This window comes from Theobroma cacao, chromosome 2 (assembly GCF_000208745.1).
Source record: "Theobroma cacao cultivar B97-61/B2 chromosome 2, Criollo_cocoa_genome_V2, whole genome shotgun sequence".
NCBI classification, from domain to species: Eukaryota; Viridiplantae; Streptophyta; class Magnoliopsida; order Malvales; family Malvaceae; genus Theobroma; species Theobroma cacao.
This window is the reverse complement of record NC_030851.1, coordinates 40,543,203-40,561,351: the sequence shown is the minus strand read 5'-3', so window position 1 is coordinate 40,561,351 and position 18,149 is coordinate 40,543,203. Positions and strand designations below refer to the sequence as shown.

General features: G+C 34.0%; 3 protein-coding genes across 5 annotated transcripts; all 3 read left to right on the top strand.

The window, feature by feature from the left end:
• On the top strand, nucleotides 1,380-4,180 carry LOC18610475 (serine carboxypeptidase-like 45). Of its 2 annotated transcripts, none has more exons than XM_007046147.2 (10): nucleotides 1,380-1,783; nucleotides 1,889-1,993; nucleotides 2,080-2,175; nucleotides 2,255-2,347; nucleotides 2,470-2,555; nucleotides 2,650-2,949; nucleotides 3,059-3,195; nucleotides 3,445-3,537; nucleotides 3,684-3,739; nucleotides 3,833-3,867. In XM_007046147.2, the coding sequence occupies exons 1-9, from the start codon at nucleotides 1,534-1,536 to the stop codon at nucleotides 3,727-3,729; spliced, it is 1,206 nt and encodes a 401-aa protein (XP_007046209.2). In that variant the 5' UTR covers nucleotides 1,380-1,533; the 3' UTR covers nucleotides 3,730-3,739; nucleotides 3,833-3,867. The 2 variants fall into 2 exon arrangements, with proteins under 2 accessions (XP_007046209.2, XP_007046208.2); XM_007046146.2 differs by having other exon boundaries at nucleotides 1,383-1,783; nucleotides 3,622-3,739; nucleotides 3,833-4,180.
• LOC18610474 (serine carboxypeptidase-like 46) lies at nucleotides 4,619-7,510 on the top strand. Of its 2 annotated transcripts, XM_007046145.2 has the most exons (11): nucleotides 4,619-4,938; nucleotides 5,069-5,244; nucleotides 5,357-5,461; nucleotides 5,536-5,631; nucleotides 5,715-5,807; nucleotides 6,016-6,101; nucleotides 6,213-6,512; nucleotides 6,622-6,758; nucleotides 6,838-6,933; nucleotides 7,016-7,142; nucleotides 7,230-7,510. In XM_007046145.2, exons 1-11 carry the CDS (start codon nucleotides 4,898-4,900, stop codon nucleotides 7,407-7,409), a joined length of 1,437 nt encoding a protein of 478 aa, XP_007046207.2. In that variant the 5' UTR covers nucleotides 4,619-4,897; the 3' UTR covers nucleotides 7,410-7,510. The 2 variants fall into 2 exon arrangements, with proteins under 2 accessions (XP_007046207.2, XP_017971407.1); XM_018115918.1 differs by lacking the exon at nucleotides 4,619-4,938 and having other exon boundaries at nucleotides 4,983-5,244.
• Nucleotides 15,523-17,994, top strand: LOC18610473 (probable WRKY transcription factor 61). Its single transcript, XM_018116203.1, has 3 exons — nucleotides 15,523-16,056; nucleotides 16,148-16,261; nucleotides 16,896-17,994. The coding sequence occupies exons 1-3, from the start codon at nucleotides 15,547-15,549 to the stop codon at nucleotides 17,850-17,852; spliced, it is 1,581 nt and encodes a 526-aa protein (XP_017971692.1). The 5' UTR covers nucleotides 15,523-15,546; the 3' UTR covers nucleotides 17,853-17,994.

Sequence of the window (18,149 nt, the reverse complement as noted above, 5' to 3'; positions counted from 1 at the left end):
TTAAATTGCACAATGTTCAGTACGAGAAAAAAGAATAGTTAAAGTATCCAAATAGTTCTTATACCTATGCTTTTTGGTCAATTTAGTCATAGAATTCAAAATCTAGTCAATTTAATCCTTTGGTTTTAGAAATTTGAACAATTTAGTCTCTTCCTTTTATGTCGTCTAATTTTACTATTAGAGGTAATGACATTACTGCTAATGTGGTAATGTCAAATCACTTTGACATGCTAATGTTGTAGTACTATGTGGTATTGATATGATGACGTGACAATGTTCACGTGATAGATCGATAAAAAAATTAAAAAAAAATCTAGGCTACATCATAATAACTAAATTGAACAAAAATGTATAATATAGACACTAAACTAAACAAAATTGAGATATTTAGAAACTAAATTGAATAAATTTTTTTTTGAAAAGTATAAATCTGTGAGTAAATGATACATATATTTATTAATAAGTCAAATATTTAAATGCAAAAGATTTATGATGTTAAGAAATAAATATAAATATTTTATTACTTAATTATTTGATTTCATAATAGATATATTAATTTATCTTATTTACAAAAATTAAGTTTGAATTATTTTTTTATAAACAAAATCAATATTTTATAAAGTTATTTTTATAAATATATCATGATTAAAATCATTATCATTCAAAATTTTCCTTTTTTTATTAAACTTAATATTATTTTTAGTGAGACTATTTCATAATCCATTTATAAAAAAAAAGAAAAAAATTTAATTGGTTTTTTAATATACGATGAAAATCAAAATAAACTCATTAAATACTTTAACGACAAAATAATTTACCAATCATCACATTTAATATTGTGATTTTGAGTACTCAACAAAATTTTACTTTCCTTCTCAAATTAAAATTTAAATGCAATTTAAAAAGTAGTAAAATGCAATTTAAAGAGTATTAAAGAGTAGTTAATAGTTATTACTTCGGTGTAAGCTAAAAAAGTTTGAGAAGGCTTCATGCAGCTTGTTGCATGTTCAGAACGTGAAACTGAAGCCCAGGCACTCATCAGATCAGCATATAAACTGCTTTTGCTTTGTCCAACCGCCCATGATTGAGTTTACTACCGTACAAATCCTTCACAAGGAGAACGAGACATAGCACATGACAGAGTTCATTTTTTTTTCCTAATGGGATACTAATAAAGGGAATAAAAGTCAAACCAATGAAAAGTATTACAGCCATATGAGATATTGGGTGGGATGGCCATGCTTGCAAGGAGTATCACCCATGCCCTCGTGATTCCCATCACAAGACAATTTTCTAGATTCTTTTCAGACTTAAATTTTTGACTTCAACCAATCTGCTCGTCTGCTATGGTCCTACTTAGCTGATAAACAACTTTGGGGTACACAGACTGGAGATTATGAATTCCCGGTTCTTTGCTTTTGGATGGATTGAATTCTTAATTATTTCTCGGACATTTCGAAGCAACGTGCATTATTGGACTATATATGTAACTTTTCAGAAAAATATCTCCGGACCCATACTCTTCTCGTCTCCATGTGGAAAAGAATGAGGTTTCTCCTCGCTTTTCCTGTTATTTCTTGCTTCTTCCTCTTCTTCTTCTTTTGCAGTGCTTCTGCTGAGCTGATAAAAGCTCTCCCAGGTCAACCTGCCAATGTTACTTTCAAGCAATACTCTGGTTACATCGTTACTGAACCGAAACATGGCCGAGCTTTATTCTACTACTTTGTGGAAGTCGATTCCGCCAACCCAGGGTTACATCCCTTGACATTGTGGCTTAATGGAGGTAAGAATCTGCAGCCTAGTTTGGTGTTGCTGTTTGCGGTTGAATTCCATCAGGGTGTTTCTACTTGGCTTAACGTCTGTCTGTTTGCTCATTGTTTCTTTTCAGGCCCTGGTTGTTCATCTCTGGGCTTTGGTGCATTTTTAGAGCATGGTCCTTTCCAGCCAGGAGAAAATGGACACTTAATCAAGAATGAATATTCATGGAATTTGGGTAATGCTTTAGTATTTGTTCAGTAACATGGAAATCTAACGCTGAAATTAGGTTACTCCATGGATCTGATATTTCTCTATGAACAGAATCAAACATGTTGTATCTCGAGAGTCCGATTGGTGTTGGATTTTCTTACTCAAATACAAGCTCGGATTACCTCGGAGTGAATGATACCATAACAGGTAGATATGATTAATGCTAAATGTCATCAGGCACATTGTTAATTGTTAAACTCAGAGCACTGATAATGAGTGTTTTCAGCTGGGGAGAATCTGATATTCATTCTTAATTGGTTCAAAAAATTCCCACAATATAGAGACTCGGATTTGTATCTTTCTGGGGAAAGCTATGCAGGTCAGGTTTCATTTTCACCTCTGTGCTTACTGCTTATATTAATCTTATTTGAATGGAGTTACTACCTTGGCCTGGCATCAAGATTGTGGACATTATCTAATCTTTTTTCTGCATAAATGTAGGTCACTACATTCCTCAGCTGGCAGCCTTAATCCTGAGTTACAATAAACGTTTCAGTGGCAGACCCATCAAGCTTAAAGCCATTGCAGTTAATCTTTCATTGCAATTAATATGCTATTCATGTTTTAGCTTTGCATTTGAGTTTTAGCAGTTTTCAACTTTACTTTTTTGATCTTCTGCAGTTGGGAAATCCTCTTTTAGATCTGGAAATAAGTGTCAACAATGCTGAGTTTTTATGGTCACATGGAGTCATTTCAGATGAAATGCTGATGCTAAGAAAGACTGTATGCAGTGAATCAAGGAGCCTTAAAGAGTCCCTTCATCGTAACCTGTCCAAACAATGCATCGATGTGCTGAACAAGGAGCAAGAAGAAATAGGTTCATATACTGACCCCGGAGACCTGATTTTGCCTATTTGCCTGTCATCAACTGTACTTGGGCAGACCGTTTATCAGGGAGCTCTCAATAGGTTACATGCTAAGGTAAGTAACAGCATTACTGCTGAGGCGATGCAAGTGAATCTCTGTAAATATGTCGTGCAAAATGTACAGGTTCTTCCTAACTAGCAATAGTCTTTGATTGTTCTTGCAGCTTGCTATGACATCAGCTGTTGCCAGTGATCCATGTCTTGGAGATAGGATATATCAATATCTTAACACGCCTAAAGTACAAGAAGCACTTCATGCAAACACCACTCACCTCCCTTCAGATTGGGAATTCTGTGGAGGGTCTGATCTCTTTCTCTCAATTGGCAAATCTGATGTGCCTATTTAACTAGTTCTTAACTCAGGTTTTTGCAAGTATGCAAACAAATTAAACAAACCTATTTCTGTTACAGGGATCTTGACTATCAAAGACAGAATCTTGGAATTAATATAATACCTCTTCTGTCAAAACTGCTTCTACTATGCCTATTTATCTAGTTCTTAACTCATGTTAATATGCAAACAAATTAAATCAAAACTTTTCTGGTACAGGCATCTTGTCTATCAAAGAGAGAGTCTAGAAATCAACATCATACCTCTTCTGTCAAAGCTTCTCAGGAGAAGCATACCAATTCTCCTTTTCAAGTGAGTAATTCTACAACTCAATAGTGTTCTTTCAAGCTCCATTGTCTCCTTAATTGACAGAAAGCCTCCGCTACTTCACTGCAGCGGAGATCAAGATTCAAAAATCCCATTAACACAAACAAGGATAATTGCGAATATGCTTGCAGAAGAATTGAAGCTTGTGCCATTTGGGAGTTATGCTCCTTGGTATGACAAGATGCAGGTATGCATTGGCAATTCCACAATAAAAGTTGCACAAAACTTCACATCAATTGTCAAATCATGTCTGCTGCTGATCTATCCTGTCTAAATTCAGGTTGGTGGGTGGACTCAGTCATTTGGCCAAGCAAGGAAAGGAAAAAATGTTACATATTTAACTTTTGCTACGCTCAGAGGTGCAGCACATGAGGTCCCATACACTTCACCTTCACAAGCTCTCACCCTATTCCGGGCATTTCTTAGAGGATCTCCTTTGCCTAGAATTCCATCAGAAAAGAAAACATAGAGTGTGAGGATTAATAACTTGGCTTTGCTCTTGTGTTTTAATTATGATTTTCTTTTGCAGTTTAACCAGTGTAGGGAGAAATCCATCAGAAAAAGAAAACAAAAAATGAGTAGAAGAAAGCTCCATTTCTTTCTAATTACAATTTTAGTTTTGTTATCTTCTTTCTCTTGTTGTACTTGATCAAATATGGTGAAAAGTCTTGGCAGGATTTGGAAATTTTCATAACTGAGAAAGAGCCATAACTGAGAAATAACACAATTTTCAACTAAAATTTTCATGTAATTTGGGTTTATAAACACATAGAGTAGCATTTTTAAAATAAAAAAGTAATGTTTATGGTATAATTTATAATCATTTCAGTCAGTCAATTATCGACAAAATATATATAAGTAATATATATCAACAAAACTATCAATTATTCACCAAATAAAGTACAATTTGGCCACTTCCACCACTTAAACTTCCTTTTTTTTCCTAACAAATATTCGATCAAATTTGTTGACTGATAGTGAAATTGGTATCAAAATTGTCCGCTCCAATGATATTTACATATTCTGACAAATTAATCTTCAGAGTCATTCATCAGAAGTAGAGAAATTTGGTTGAATCCATCAAAGTTTCATTGATTTTCATAAAGTTCGACACATCATTTTGTCTTCGTAATTTGATCTCTTTTTCTTCCATGTCAATCAATCAATCAACAAATCAAGACAAATCCAACGTAATGTACAGCCAAATCTGTACTATGAACCTGGTACCAAGGCTCCCTCCCTCCTTTGATTCCTTTTGAATTTGCTTTTTTGACTACAAGCTTTTGCTATGGGCCTACGCATGTGATGAAGAACTTTGACCCCGAGCAGGACCTTTTTGGTTTTGATGGAAAAGGCGAAAGCTACGTTCATCATTGGACCATATAAGTACGTTACATGATCCATCCTAGAAGCTACTCCCACTTTGATTTTCTACTTCAATTCTTCTTTATCTGGAAAAAAAGATGCAGTTGTTGGTTTACTTCACTGCTATTTCTTGCTTGTTTTTCTCTTCCAGGGCTTCTGCTGAGCTGATAACAAGACTCCCGAGTCAACCTGCCAATGTTGGTTTCAAGCAATACTCTGGTTACATTGTCACTGATGCTAAACATGGTCGAGCTTTATTCTACTACTTCGTGGAAGTGGATGCCGCCGATCCACTGTTACATCCTTTAACATTATGGCTAAATGGAGGTATGAATCTATGTTCAAGTTTCGTCAGTGTTTTAAACTTTAGTCTTGAATATAGTTGCAGCTTAGCTTACTTGTGTCTGTTTGCACATTGTTTTTCTGGGGTTTGAATTAGGCCCTGGTTGTTCATCTCTTGGCTATGGCGCGTTCATGGAACATGGTCCTTTCCAGCCAGGGGAAGACGGATTCTTGGTCAAGAATCAATATTCATGGAATTTGGGTAAAGCTTTGGTATATGTTCACATACATCTTAAGATGGAAATCTAAACTGATTTTGATTTTCCGAATGAACAGAATCAAACATGCTGTACGTTGAGAGTCCAATTGGAGTTGGATTTTCATACTCAAATACTAGCTCGGATTACATAGGTGTTAATGATACTTTTACAGGTAGATACAGTTAGTTTAACATGTGATCAGGCACATTGGTGAAGTGTTCAACTCAAACCACTGATATTTTTAGCCTTTTCCAGCTGAGGAGAATCTGCAATTTCTTGTCAACTGGTTCAAAGAATTCCCGCAATATAGAAACTCGGATTTGTACCTTACTGGGGAGAGCTATGCAGGTAAATTTTCATTTATGGCAACTTCTGTTTTATGCCTTTCTTTACCCTGTTTCTGTTCTGCACTTTTGCTTGTCTCCTGGCAGTCAAACAAAGGGTATGTAACATTCTTCCGCCAATGGTAATTTTGATTTGAATGGAATTATCTTGTTTGGAAAATATTTCTACAAAGCATAATTGTTTTCTGTTACCTGCACAATTACAAATGCAGGTCACTACATACCACAGCTTGCTGCCTTAGTGCTGGATTACAACAAACATTCCAATGGCAAACCAATCAGGCTCAAAGCAGTTGCAGTTAATCTCTGATTGCTTCCATCCCGTTTTCAGCTTCATGTTACCTAGCTATCAGTTATCTTTCGCTTTATCAATTTTCAACATTTCTTTCGCTTTTCCCTATTCCTGCAGTTGGGGAATCCTCTTCTAGATTGGGAGATTAGTATTGACAACACTGAGTTTTTCTGGTCACATGGACTCATTTCGGATGAAATGCTCATGCTGAGAAAAACAGTCTGCAGTCGCCCGAGGGATGCCATAGAGTCCCTTCACAATAATTTGTCCAAAGAATGCACTGATGTGATCCACAAACAAAGAGCGGAAATAGGCTCGTATACTCAGTACGGAGATGTGACTTTGCCTATTTGCACATCAAGAAGTCTGTTTGGGCAGACTGTTTATCTGAGAAAATTCGATACATTGGATGCTGAGGTAAGTGGTACTTTGTCCCTAAGCCATCTCAGCAAAATAAATGATGCAAATGTCCAAATGTCCGGGTTCTTTCTAGCCTGTTAGCTTCTGTCTTTGATTGTTCTGGCAGCTTCCGATGAGATCAGTTATCCCCGGTGATCCATGTATCGAAGATAGGATACATAAATACCTCAACAAACCTGAAGTCCAAGAAGCACTTCATGCAAACACAACTCACCTTCCTTATCGTTGGGAATTCTGTACAGGGTCTCTCTCTCTTTTTCTGAACAAACTATATCCGATACATTTTGACCTGCTCATACTGAACATACTGTTTCTGTTGCAGGACTGATCTTGTCTATGAAAGAAAAAATCTAGAAACCAATATCATACCTCTTCTGTTGAATCTTCTCAGAAGTGGTATTCCAATCCTCCTGTACAAGTAAGTCACCACCTCAATGAGTCACTTCCAAGCTCCATTCACCCCTATAATCCACTGAAAAAATTGAGCTAATTCACTGCAGTGGAGATCAAGATGCAAAAATCCCACTAACACAAACAAGGATAATTGCTAACATGCTTGCGAAAGAGATGAACCTTGTGCCATTTGGGAACTTTGGGAACTATGCTCCCTGGTTTGACAACATGCAGGTAATCACGATCTGCTTCCAATTCCATTCCCTGTATTTGATTTCTAATTCCTAGTCTTAATGGAGTTTCTTCAAACATTACGTTCAGGTTGGTGGGTGGACTCAATCGTTTGGTCAAGCAAAGGACGGAAAAAATATAACGTTCTTAACGTATGCTACGGTTCGGGGTGGGGCACATGAAGTCCCATATACTTCTCCCTCGCCAGGCCTGACTCTATTCAGGGCATTCGTCAAGGGATCTCCTTTACCTAGAACAATAGCAAGTTAATTAGCAAATCCAGAATAGGCTTGCAGAATAATAGATTGACTTGGTGCTTCTGTCTGTTTCAATAATAATGATCATGTTTTGCAGCTCAAATTCTGAAATGAGTGCTCCATTTCATAGCAAATCTCTTCTCCTTACTTCTTTTCCATTAGTAAATTTTTTCTCAGATTATCTCTAATCAATTCTATGAATTAGGGGGAAATTAATAAACGATTTGGAAGATATTAAAAGAAAAAACTAGCAATTCTCCAAATGCAAACTAATGTTGCTGACGAAGGTGGAGGTGATGCTGGTAACCTTAAGGGAGAGAATAGTGCTATTGCAGGTGGGGAAGGAGTTACCGCTGCTGAAGAAGGTGGCGGTAATGTTGGTGACCCTGAGGGAGAGAATGGTGATAATGAAGGAAAGAATCGCGTTATTGCGGGTGAGGAAGGGGAGGTAATGCGAGTGAGGTAAATGTTTGTTGATGAGGAATATGATAGGGACTACAGGTGTTAATATAGGCTGACTTGGTCTAATCTAACCCAAAATACTATGAGTTGAGAAAATATGGATTAAGTCGAGTCAATTCATTTTTTATGTAAACTGTCAAAATCTCGACCCAACCCATCCTTTGTCAGCACATATGTTGAATTGGGTCAGTTCACTTTTATTTAAAAAAAATATATAAATTTATTTTCATAATTTTACCTAACAAATTTTTTATCAATAAAATTATTTTATAATTTAATCCATAAATTGAATAATAAAACACATTTTTCAACTATTAAATACTTATAGTGGAGAACGAGCGTGTCTTTTCATGAGTTATGTTACTGAAATATGAAAAGCCAAAAGAAAGAGCTTAGGTGATTTAGTATAGTAGGTAATAAGTCATAAGTTCTAGTTTGCTCCGTTTAGTCATTCAAGCTTCATACAAATTCGACAAAGTTACTTCCTGTTGTGATAGTCTAATAATTGTTGTCAATATCATAGGAAGAAAGAGAGATGGGGGAGGGGAGGGAGGAATGGAACGAATATATTCCTCATCATGCCTTTGTAGGGTTGTCCATTACTTTTCTCGTAAATCCTATTTTCCTTAATATTTTTGTTTTGTATTTTTTTCTTTAAAGGTGCAAAAACAAAAACACTTTCCTTAAAGAAGCAATGAGTCAATGAAAAAACAAAGAATTCATGTTGTGTGCATGAAACTAGACTTTCACCTAAAAGAGGGTTGGCCCCTCATGTTAACTCTAATGCACTCACTCAAATTTTCATTAACAGAGATCCTCAATTTTTTAAAGAATCAAAAACTGTTTGAAATTACAATACAAGGCCTATAATGTCTAGTGGTAAAAGTAAAAAATCTTAAGGTTCTTCTTCAGTTTAGACTTTTAATAGTGGACTGAATATAAATCGGTCACAATATATGGACGCTTCCTATGCCTAATAGTTTTTTTTTCTTTTGGCTCGCAAGGTTAGCCCACACTAACCCTAGACAACCCACACTGACCAGATGGACTGACCCCTTTAAGCCTTTTTTTAATATGAGCCTAAATTTTTATACCCAACCCATTTCACTTTTAGTAAAAAATGAGTTAGTCCAATGAACCAAGCTCATTTTGACAGATCTAAGAGGGACGTTGGAGGCACTTTTCCAAGTGGCAGTGGGTTAGCGGTAGGGCTGGAGAAGATCTGTACGAACAAGAGTTGATGCATATGAAAATTTACTTCCCTTACAAGATCAGCACATTATCTTATAACATTAGCACCATGCACATTATCTTAGCTACCTATCCCTCCCACCACCAACCTTACAAGGAAACTTATCCAAATCAATTTCCTTAGCCCCTTCAAAATTTACTTCCCTTCCCTCACAAACATTACCAGCGACATTTACTCCTTCTCCCCCACCAGCATTACCACCATTTTCATTCTCTCCTTGGTCCAAGGATGAGTACTTTAAAAATTTTGTTGGTGAAGACTCCACTGCGACCCCTGTCTTGACCTTAACCCTTCCCGACCACGACCACAACTCTCGCCCACACCGCTGGTTCTTTCTTCTCTCGCTATTGGCAAGATTCTTTGTCAGAAGACAAGAAAATCGCCATCCATCATTAGATTTTGTATTAGACGAACCGCTCAAATAGTGGCATTAGCTGCTTCGAGCATGACATTTCTACATTGATGGTATAGAACCAACAACTCAACTAGATTGGTCAAAAAACGTTGAGCGTATTCAACTGCAAAGATTTAAAACAATTACGAGGAAAAGGTAAAAGATTTTTTTAAAAAACAAAATAAAGGTTTTCAACTATTTAAAAATTCCATATTCACAAGATAAATTTAGCTTGTGACAATTTTTTTTTAATAAAAATAACAAGCTAAAAAATGCCTAACATCGATTTATGTTCATATGATAAATATACCAAGTCCTAATAGAGTATACACTTATTATTAAATTAAATATTAATCCTTTAATTCTTTTTATAGAATTACGAAGCAAACAAATCAATCAACAAATTAAAATCATACTTTTAGATATTTTTCCAATTTGTTTAGGTGATATTACTCGGTTTTTTTTTTTTCACGTTCTGCTAACTGTGTAATTAGTAAAAACATTAGCTATATAATACTTTAATTTGCCGTTTTGGCTTAAGCATGACGATCTAACAAATTGACTAAAGATATTGTTTTCAATTATTGATCCATAAAAACGTCTTGAGATTGCAATAACCAAATAGACTTCCTTATAAATAATGACTTAGGTGGACCAATAAACAAAAATCTTGATTTCCTTTCTGTCCTATGTCAACAAATAGTTATATTACATTAGTTTAATATTTGTATGAAGTATCGCACATTTTCATATAGAATTCATTTTTAATTGCAGATTAGTTACCAAATTTATATTATAAGATGGAAGAGGGTTACCTTATATAATAAAAATTAAATAATAAGAAATTCTTCATACTCAATATGCATATAAGACTTTCCGATGATTGAAACTTAAGATTCCAATTTAATTCAAGATCTAATTAATAAATTTTCATATATGCAATAAAATAATAATATGAAGAATCCTAATTGGATTCTTGAAATATTTAATTTTAAATTTAGAGATTAAAGTAACTATTATCTCACATTAAAATATTTATGATATCTTGATTTATTTATTTATTTATTTTTAAAATCAAAATTATATGATGTCTTTCAACATCGAAATCAAACTCTTCAACTTAGCATTTTCCTTTATCATATACAAAAAGTAAACTTTTGGAAAGTTTCTACATCAAGAATAAAGCTAAAACTTACAAGAAAATAAAACAATCAATGACAGCTAAAAATGATCCAATGATGTTCATCAAGTTGGAATTAATATATATTAAAATTATAATTTTATATACATTGGTTGAGGTCAATCTAATTAAAAGGAACTTCAGCATAAGAGAGAAAAGAAAAAAAAAATTACTTGTTTCAACTACTCAAATCAGCATCCATTGACTTCATTTTTATTATAATTACAACTTGATTTGTTTTTTAATTAATTTTTCTCTTGCAATTTGATTGAGATTTGAGTATATGATTACTTTTTAAATGCATGTAGACCTTCATATATATTATTTGCTGATTGAGCTGTTAACACCATCTCTCCTCTTTTCTTTATAACTAGTTGAACCCTTAGATTTTGCAAGCCAAAAGAGAAAAAAAAGATTATACTATTTCTTGTTTTAATTGGACTTTGAGGTAATCATGCTTATAAAAAATGCAACATGTTAGCATTAAATATAGATTAATAATTAACTATCTAATGAAGAGTCAGGGTTAAATCAAAACTAGAGATGACCAAAAAGGATGACCCAATCCTCTGTATAAGCCTTTTGGGTCTTTATTCTTTCAATTTTTGAGCTACAAAAGATGGATGGAATTAATGGAAGGTTTTTCAAATAAAAAAAAAAATCCAGGAAAGGAGGTCAAGGTGGGTTTAGGTTACTTCAATATAATAAAAAGATATATATATATATATATACATATATACCTAAATAACAATATTTATATATATGTAATACTATCAAATTATACGTAAATAATAATATTTAGGTACGAATATGATAATTGCAAAATTTTTAATCGAATTACGTAAGAAAATATATTCTTCTTTTATTGGTTTTTTTAACCTTTAAAAAACTAATTTGATTATGAAAATTACTACTATCTAAAAACTCCTTTAAAAAATACTATTAATTCGGTATAAGATCATTGACATTCTTCCAACACAAAATATTTGATCAAATATGCTAGACCATTTATATATATATATATGTCAAAAGTGGTTCTTCATTAAAGACAAATAACCTATGGTATCCTCATGGAATGAATAGGTTTAGCAGAACAAATTAATCAAAAAACTAAACCTTTCTCTATTTGTCTTTTACGAGGAGAGCTACAATAATTATTGATTAATTAATCTAATTAGCCATTGATAGACAATTAATTATTTATTTGTTGATTTAAAATGCCAAGACCAATTATATATCAACAACTATATAGATAGATAGATATATATATATATATATATAGATTGACAAAAAATTTCACAATAATTTTATATGCAGTCATTCTCAACCCTATTAAAAATTATCTGAAATTATCTCATCGTCCTTGCCGACCACATTTTAATAAATTATTTTTCATAGAAAATTATATATAACATTTTAAATCTTAAATCTCTCCTTTAGATTGTGCTTATTAATGCGACCGTTCATTTATTTATAAAGTTTTTTGGGAAATTTAATGGCATTATATTTATGATTTATATATGTCTATCAACAATTAAAAGAAGCAAAAATAATAAAATAGATTTTCAAAATCATTTACCTAAATGCTGGATAAATTCTATGAATTTAAACATATAGCTTAACCTATAAACTCGGATCTATATATGTGAGTGTGTGTATGTATGAAAATCACCATTCATTAGAATCATCATCATTGTTTTTATTTTTTAAAATTTTTTTAATTAAAATAATAATAATAACATGGACGTTGAATTTGTCACTTATTTTAAGCCAGAATTCCATTGTGGATTTGTTGTAATGCTCCTTGTAATTGCTTCATTGACATTCAGTTTAATTGAATTTTTCTTTTTCATAATTCCATATCCTTGTGAAAGGCATATTATTTGCGGTATATATATATCATAATTAATTGAGAACAAGTCCAACCTTTGACGGTCCTTTCTTTTCCTTTCAATAGAAACATTCAATTTCTTTTGATAAATATATTAAGACGAGGGATGCCCCCATGACTCTAATGTTGAATTATTGGATTAAAATTTTAAAATAAAAAAACATACGATTTATAAGATTGAAAATAATTACTTTTCATAATTAAATAATTCACGATATATCCGAGATCTTTTCTTCTTAATTCCTCCATTTGCTTTGATTTTTCCTCTTCACGTTCAAAATTTTCAACCTAATGAAATTGCAAACTTCACTTTATTTCTTCGACGGATATATAATTTCCATTAATATAAAAAATTCAAGGTTGACACTTGACTACATCTATCAAGTAACTATCTCGATTTTTTAGTTTCAAATTCAACAATTTGAACTTTAAATTTTACACGAAACTACCAAGTAAAAGTTTAATTTCAATATTAACAAATATATTATATATAATTACAATAAAAAATCATATATCATATTTTAAATACGCAAGTAACCTAATTTATTTTTACCAGTCTTAATTTTAATGATTGGTTTAAATTAGGACAGGAAACATAAACCTACCAAAAATTGCATCCAGAAGGACGCAACCCTAGTTTTATTATCTAATTCAACCCAAAAATAATTAGCTAGTGCCACATGTCGACTGCTGCATCCAGGAACATCCAGAGTGTATACTTGAAATACGGTCAGGTCAAGCCATAACAAGGGAGCGCATTGTTCGCGTGATTGAATGACGTGGCAGTCAATGATTGGCTAGTTGCTCAAGAACTTTTAAGGTTTTGTTTGCCCAGTTGTCGGGACCCACATGGTCACCACAGTCAAAATGACGGCTGCTGAATTCGGTGGTCGCATGACATTTTATGCAACTCACGTACGAAGTTTTGGTTTCTACATTAAAACGTTGAAAATTGAACAATTGTTTTTCTTCATCCCAATCAAAATTAAATTCTATTAGTATTAGCAAATTGATACAATTTTCTTCGTTATGTCGAAAATTTGACATAAACAAAATTTAGAAAAAGAGTTCATTTTTATAAAAATTAAATAAATTTTCCTACGATAATCGTCTTTAACTTATTAATTTCATTAAAAACTTTTTATTTATCTCACGGTTTTAAATCCAAACTACTTACCCCGGATATAACTACCGTAAACTCGGACTTTATAATAAGAGATTTCTTATCAAACCGAGTAAAATGATTTATTTGGAAAAACCAATAAAAAAAGAGTATTGAAAATGAAAGGAAGAGTTGCTTCTTGGATTGTACAAGAGCAGATATCAAGCCGCTCGCATGTTTGACATTTCTCAATGAGTAGCAAAAGACAGAAAGATAAGAACCGTGGTTTGTATTATTTTATTTTGTCTAGTCAAAATCTGGGGCTGCTTCTCCTCCTTATATAAGATGTCCCTTGTTCTGACGTTTTCGGTGATTGAAAAGCTAGAGAAACCATTGAAGAATTAATGGAGAATAATTTGGAGAAGTCTGCTCTTGGAAATAATGTTGTGTTTGAGGAGAAGATAACCAAATCTGGCAGCAGCCCCGGTGGAGAAGGTGATCATGTTTCTGTAGAAACCAACAAGGTGAGCTTGTGGCTGCCAAGCTAGCTATGCTTGAATAAGGCTTGTCTGGAGAAAAAATAGTCTTGCTTTTTTAACTGAAACTCAATCTTTAAGCCTGATTTCTTAATCAATCAAAGAACTTTTTGATTTAAGATATGTACTGGGTTTTGTATACTTTTCATAGTTTTGGCAGTACAAATTCAAAATTAATGGGACATTTCCTATTCTTTTTCTGGGTTTTTAGATTGTTTGACTCTGATGAATTTGAAATGATCATAAATCTTTCTTCTGTATGTATGTAAATACATCATTTGTTCCTTAATGACTCAGTATTCATGCGTGGAGATTAATTTATTGTGAATGTGTGCAGGGAGAACATCAAAGGGAAATCAAGCAAGAAGATGACAGATCCAAGCCTCCTTCACCAAACAAAAAGGATTCAATCATCAAGGAGGTATTAAAGGAACCTAAGAACTTCATATATATATAAAATAAAGCAACTACACAGAAATTGGTTTATTTTATACGGAATTTTGTTGAACATTTAATATATGCTCAACCACTTCCATGCACCTTCATTCAGGAAATTGATTTATCTTTCTTTTTCTCTGTCAGCAAGTTGCTTGGCTGATCATCATGCTAATTCTTTTATACCATAGGGGAAACAAAACAATATGTTTAAATTAACAATGACTGCATCTCCGATTGATTCCTAATGCACATTCATGGATTATATATCATCTCATCATGCATGCATCAGGTCAAGATTAGATTAAGCTTGGGAAAAAGTTTTCTCAATTTATCTGCCTGCAGCAATGTTTGATCACATGATTGAAACCCAAGCCATGTGGTAGACCTGAGCAAACATGCATGAGTCGCCCCCACCAAGTCATATTCATATATGGATGGTGTTCCTCGTCTTCTCTTGAATACCAGCCTGAATCCACCAAGTGTTTCCTTTTATTCTTTTTGTGCCATTGATCCTTACAAAAGAAAAATGAAAAATCAACTTTGTTGTTCAAATTTGTGTATGTGATTCTACATAATTTACTCCCTCATCTCTTTTTCTTTGTCAATTTTTTTTTTGAATGTCTCAATTTTATATTATAAATTTATTTTTCATGATTTTTTTAATTTTTTATATTAAAAAGCATTGAACATCTATATTATAAAAAAATTTCATATTTTAAACAAATTAAATTCTTTCAAGTCATACAAATATTATTGCATATAGTAAATATCGCTAACGGTACAAAAGTTAAAGTAAAGGAACATTAATAATTCTTTATGATTATGCATTAAGAGTTGAGAAGCACAATAATTTGTGTTTCTGCAGGAGGATCTACTCGAATCAGCCAAGGCCAAGATGGGAGAGGTTAAAGAAGAGAATGAAAGGTTAAGACTGTTACTATCCCAAATCATGAAGGACTACCAGTCTTTGCATATGCGTTTCCGTGACATTCTTCAGCAAGAAGAAGAAGCGAAGAAGTCCACCGAGACAGCCCCAAGCCATCAAGGAAATGAAGAACATGATCTTGTCTTCCTTAGCCTGGGGAGAAGTTCGGGTACTGAGTCTAAGAAAGAAGAGAAAAAGAGCAGCAACCTGAGTAATAATGGCAAAGAAGATGAGAAACCGAATGGTAATGAAGGACTTGCACTTGGCTTGGAATGCAAATTTGTGCCCGCTGGTTCAACCGAGAAGAACCCATGCCCTGAAACTAGCTTCGGGAAACAGGAGGAAGAGGAACCAGCTGAGATATGGCCACCAAGTAAGATTCTCAAGACGGTGAGAAGTGGGGATGAAGATGCAGAAGAGCAAATGCAGTTCAAGAAAGCAGCTAGAGTTTCTGTCAGAGCAAGATGTGACACTCCGACGGTATAGCGCAAAATTTCTATTGCTAAAAGCAAGGAAAACATGGAAAATGCTGTTTTACCAAATTGTGTTTTCTTGGATTTCGTGTATGCAGTTGAACGATGGGTGTCAGTGGAGAAAATATGGACAGAAAATAGCAAAAGGAAATCCATGTCCCCGAGCATACTACCGTTGCACAGTCTCACCGACTTGTCCTGTGAGGAAACAGGTATCAGCTGCCTGCCTTAGTTGAAAAATCTGATCCCCAAGCGATCAGAATGATTATTTTTTTTTTTTTGATTTACACAACTTAAATCTGAGTGCTGAGACTAGCATGCATGGAGTTTCAAATGCCATCATTTCACACAAGAAAATGGGCCCATAACCTTCTGTTAATATTCTTACTACATGTGACAGCTTAAAAGCAGCTTGACATTGGCATGTAGCCTTTTTTATCATGGAAATTGGAAATAAAAGATCATGATGTAAATGTGAAATATATGTTAATGTCGTGCTTTGTTTTTTTTTGAAAGTGCTGTTTAGGTTGACGTTGAAGTTGTAGAACGTCAAAATTTTAAATTTAGCTTGTCAATATAATTTTAAAGAAGCAAATTCAATCATAGATACGGTAATAAAAATTGAGATATGATCGATGCATGAATTTTTTTTTATCTTATAATATTATTTTATTATAAAAAATTATTTTATAGTTATGAAACTTATAATTCAAATTACAAACAACAAACAAAAAATTTACTCAAATTTTATCATGAGATAAAATTTCAGCGCGCTTATTTCATTGTTATGATATGATCATCAGCCTCCTAACCAGTTTCCTTCAACTTAAATTTGTCAAACGCCAGGTACAAAGATGTGCTGAGGATATGTCCATCTTGATCACAACATATGAAGGGAACCACAACCATCCTCTACCCCTAAGTGCAACAGCCATGGCTTCCACCACTTCTGCAGCAGCTTCCATGCTGCAGTCTCAATCATCAAGCTCACAACCGGGCCTTGGGACCTCAGTTTCTGCCCCCAACTCCACATCTTTTGCTGCTCACCTCCATGGTCTAAACTTCAACTTCTCCCACAATTCAAGGCCATATCAACACTATTTCCCTAACTCTTCAATCTCAACTACCAATTCTCACCCCACTATCACTCTTGATCTTACTGCACCAGCCAACTCCTCATATTTCACTAGACTTTCAAATGCACCCAGATACTCATCGACATGTCTCAACTTCTCCTCTTCACCATCTTCTTCTTTAGAAGGCGCCATTAATAACCCACAAACATCTTGGAACACAGGCCACTTAAACTTTGGGGCACTTTCTAACCATAAAAATAGCTTTTTTGGGCCATTGAATAATCTAGGAAGGCAACCACCTCAAGAACACTTGTACCAATCATACATGCAAATGACCAACCAGACTCCTCATCAGCAGTCTTTATCAGAGACAATAACAGCTGCAACCAAGGCGATTACATCAAATCCAAGCTTTCGATCTGCCTTAGCGACTGCCTTCACCTCCTTCGTTGGAAATGGAGGTGGTGTGCCAATATTAGACAATCATAGTGAAAATGAAGCGAAGTGGGGTGAGTCACTTCCTCTGAGAACAGCCCTGCACCATGCAGCTGTAGACAAGGAAGTAGGGTGTGCATCAAGCTACCTGGGAAAGTCTTCATCCATGAATTCTCAGCAACAACAACAAAAGCAAGGAAGCTTACTACTGTTCCCAACTAATTCATTGCCATTTCCAACGTCCAAGAGTACTCCAGGTCCGCCTGCAGATGCTAGCAATCAAATTAAGTGATGGGCTATTGGAAAAGCTAGTGTGTGTTTAACTTTCCACAAGCTAATGTAGTGGAGACGCGGGAGAGTAGACTAAAGAGTAAAAAGAATTCTTACTATTTGTTTTTTAACTTTTGCACAAAGAATCAACTTTTTGTTTCTTACTATTTGTTCTTTACATTTTACTTTACCTCAAAATATCGAGAAAAAAAAGAACAAAACGTCTTTGACCAGTAACAATCAATTAGCAACAATAACAAGTACTAACAAGAACATCATATACCGGACTAGAGAGACAAATTCAAGCCCAGGAACCCAG

Coding starts and splice junctions, on each gene's coding strand:
- LOC18610475 (XM_007046146.2), top strand. CDS start 1,534: ATGTGGAAAAGAATGAGGTTTCTCCTCGCTTTTCCTGTTATTTCTTGC. Junction 2,950..3,058: donor TCAATAGGTTACATGCTAAG/GTAAGTAACAGC, acceptor TTGTTCTTGCAG/CTTGCTATGACATCAGCTGT. Junction 3,740..3,832: donor CTTGGTATGACAAGATGCAG/GTATGCATTGGC, acceptor GTCTAAATTCAG/GTTGGTGGGTGGACTCAGTC.
- LOC18610474 (XM_018115918.1), top strand. CDS start 5,016: ATGCAGTTGTTGGTTTACTTCACTGCTATTTCTTGCTTGTTTTTCTCT. Junction 5,632..5,714: donor TGTTAATGATACTTTTACAG/GTAGATACAGTT, acceptor AGCCTTTTCCAG/CTGAGGAGAATCTGCAATTT. Junction 6,513..6,621: donor TCGATACATTGGATGCTGAG/GTAAGTGGTACT, acceptor TTGTTCTGGCAG/CTTCCGATGAGATCAGTTAT.
- LOC18610473 (XM_018116203.1), top strand. CDS start 15,547: ATGGGAGAGGTTAAAGAAGAGAATGAAAGGTTAAGACTGTTACTATCC. Junction 16,057..16,147: donor CAAGATGTGACACTCCGACG/GTATAGCGCAAA, acceptor TCGTGTATGCAG/TTGAACGATGGGTGTCAGTG. Junction 16,262..16,895: donor CTTGTCCTGTGAGGAAACAG/GTATCAGCTGCC, acceptor GTCAAACGCCAG/GTACAAAGATGTGCTGAGGA.